General features: G+C 47.1%; 1 protein-coding gene across 1 annotated transcript; it reads right to left on the reverse strand.

Moving 5' to 3' along the window:
- Positions 1-1,318: 1,318 nt before the first annotated feature.
- On the reverse strand, positions 1,319-2,126 carry LOC104963535 (dystrophia myotonica WD repeat-containing protein-like). Its single transcript, XM_010792134.1, has one exon. It carries the CDS (start codon positions 1,760-1,762, stop codon positions 1,319-1,321), a length of 444 nt encoding a protein of 147 aa, XP_010790436.1. The 5' UTR covers positions 1,763-2,126.
- Between the last annotated feature and the right edge of the window lie 664 nt (positions 2,127-2,790).

Below are 2,790 nucleotides of genomic sequence, written 5' to 3' on the forward strand. Positions count from 1 at the left end.
CCCCCCCCGAGCCCTCCGATCCTCCTCCACTCTCTCCCTCACAGTACCACCATCAAGACTCAAAACATTTGGCAACACGCCTCTGGAACTCCCTCCCCCAATCTGTCCGCCACTCTCCCACACTGTCTACCTTCAAAACCCAGCTGAAAACATACCTCTTCTCCCAAGCCTTCAACTTACCCTACCCCCCAACCCACTGACTTCACTCACACCCCACGCTGTATCTCTTATTCACCCCACGCTGCATCTCTTATTCATACATTCATCAACTTTTTCTTTCCTCTTTTCCATTATGTTGTCTTTTGCTCGTTGTCCTATGCTTGCTCCCCCCCTGTGTTGTCCTTTGCCTGTTCATGTAATGTTCATGTTCAATTTTCTTGTCCAATATGTTGTCTTCTGCCTGTTCACCCCCTTTCTGTACTTTTAATTTTTTTTGTAAGCGACTTTGGGTTATTGAAAAGCGCTATATAAATAAAAGTTATTATTATTATTATTATTATCATCAATAGTGTAAACCATGTGCTGGAAACTGCATATTCTTACAGTATATCTCTTTAACATTAGGACATTGATGGAAGAAGTGTAAATATCCTTTGATTTGATAAAAGTACGAATACAACACCATCAAAATAATCAACTAGAAGTAAAAGAACGCACTATTTGCTAAATGTACTTAATCTATGAGAAGTAAAAGTATTCAATATGCAGTAAAATCCTATGTTAGCATATATTATATGTTATATTTTTGTATAAATATAACTGCTGTGTTAATGTGTATAATTTATATTTTACAGCTGCAGATGTTTTGCTTATCTTGACTTTTGTAAATATACTGTTTGGTAGTTGAATCTGCAGAAACGCTACATATTTTTCTTCCCTGGACAGGAAGGGAATGAACCACTGTAATCAGCTATCAGACACATTTGTGGAGTAAGTAGGCTGTAAATGTGTATCTGAGATGATAATTAAGAAGTCTAAGTATGAATACTTACTCAATACTAGAATAAAGTGAATGTATAGAGTATAGGCCTACATACAACATTCAGAATGCAGTGGAGAGATTCACATGGCTTCATGTGAATGGGAGTGAAGTCAGAGCTTCCTGTGTGTAGTAAGTTACACTGGAGCCTCCACTGACACTGCATCATGCACCATCCCCTGTGTTCACACACACTATCACGTCGCATTGCATGTACATTAAAGGAGACTTCATATGTGCACGATGCCTCCTCTGTGCAGCACGAGCAGCCAAAGAGCGTCGGTTTAAAAACAATAATGTAATGAGCATCATATTAGCAGAGCAGACTAGCATGCTAAGCTAAACCTGAGCATCCAGCCTCTCATCCGGGCTCACAGCGGAGGAGAGCAGGCTCACCTTCTTGATGTTGGTGTACGTGTAGAAATACAGCTCCCTGCCGATGTTGAAGCACACCCGCTCCGACTCCTCGCCCGGGTCTTCGGGCTGCAGCTTCACCATGGAGACCCGGACCGGAGGCAGGAAGCCCGCTGGAGAGGAGTTGGCTGCAGCATTGGAGGAGGAAGCGGCGGCAGCCCCGGGCCCCTGCAGCAGCCCGACCCCTCCGCCGGGTATCGGACCGGGTCCAGCCCCGGGGCCCAGCGTGGCTCCGGCTGAGGGACCCCGCGGCAGCCCGCCCCGCTGCTGCGAGTCCGAGAGGGTGAGCAGCTTGTAGAAGCCCTCTCTGGTCCGGAACTGGGATTTAATCTCATTGATATCCTTCAGAGCGCCGCCATCTCCGGCCATTTTCAGTAGAAACAAGCCGCACAGGAAACTGAGATTCTGACCTGGAAATAATAACGCTTTAATCAAGATGTAGCCTACTAGAATAAAACTGGGGAAACATTTGCCGAGCGGCTGAGATCAGCTAGGCCGACCAGCACTCCCGCTCTGCCCCAGTGCATTTTACACCAGCACCGACGAGCAAACCGCTGCTGCCTGGTAAATGAACCCCGAAAGAAAGCCCTTCTGAGCCGGTGAGAGCATCCTCCTCGACAGGGGCTCTGCCTCCGTTCATCAGTGTGCGTGAAGTGGGCTACGTGTGATGCTGCGTCGATGCTGCTGCTGCTGGCCCGGCCCGGCACTGCGCATCCTCCTGGTGTGTCGGGGGTAAAGGCCTTTTCTCAATCGCGAGGAAACTGGCTTCCAAGCCAATATTTCAAGGATACTACGTCATCGAGTGCCGCCGAAGGACTGTTCCAAACTCCAGCATACTTGGAATTCCACGGAGGCCGCGTCCTTGGTTTGGGGGTAATTTCGAGGCTGCACATGGGCCGTTTCTCAATCGCGAGGATACTGGCTTGGTAGTCGCATACTTCCAAGTCACTTCCTTCAGAAACGAAGCAAGTATACTTCCAAGCCACGGCTTCGGAAAACAAAGAAGAATGGAACAGGCTAACAAGTGTGCCACTCTCTTTAACGGTTTCAACATAAACTGTCCCGAAAATAAATACCATGTCGATGTCTATCTAATTATGAACTTGCTTTACTTTCACGGAACACATTTTTGGTGATAACAAATGCAACAAAGTAACATATTTACCAACACATGTTCTACGCCACTACATACTTACATTTAAATGTGTGCTGGTCGGTTCAGCAATTCTCCGCAAGGGTTTTTGAAATTGGTCCGTGCGCAAAGCATTGTGGGGATTTGAAGGACGCAAAGTCTACCCATGTGCAGCCTCGAAATTACCCCCAAACCAAGGATGTGGCCTCGGTGGAATTCCAAGTATGCTGGAGATTGGAACAGTCCTTCGGCGGCACTCGATGAC

The sequence above is a fragment of the Notothenia coriiceps genome, unplaced genomic scaffold, assembly GCF_000735185.1.
Source record: "Notothenia coriiceps isolate Sejong01 unplaced genomic scaffold, NC01 NC01_scaffold00036337, whole genome shotgun sequence".
Classification (NCBI taxonomy): Eukaryota; Metazoa; Chordata; class Actinopteri; order Perciformes; family Nototheniidae; genus Notothenia; species Notothenia coriiceps.

Coding starts and splice junctions, on each gene's coding strand:
- LOC104963535 (XM_010792134.1), bottom strand. CDS start 1,762: ATGGCCGGAGATGGCGGCGCTCTGAAGGATATCAATGAGATTAAATCC.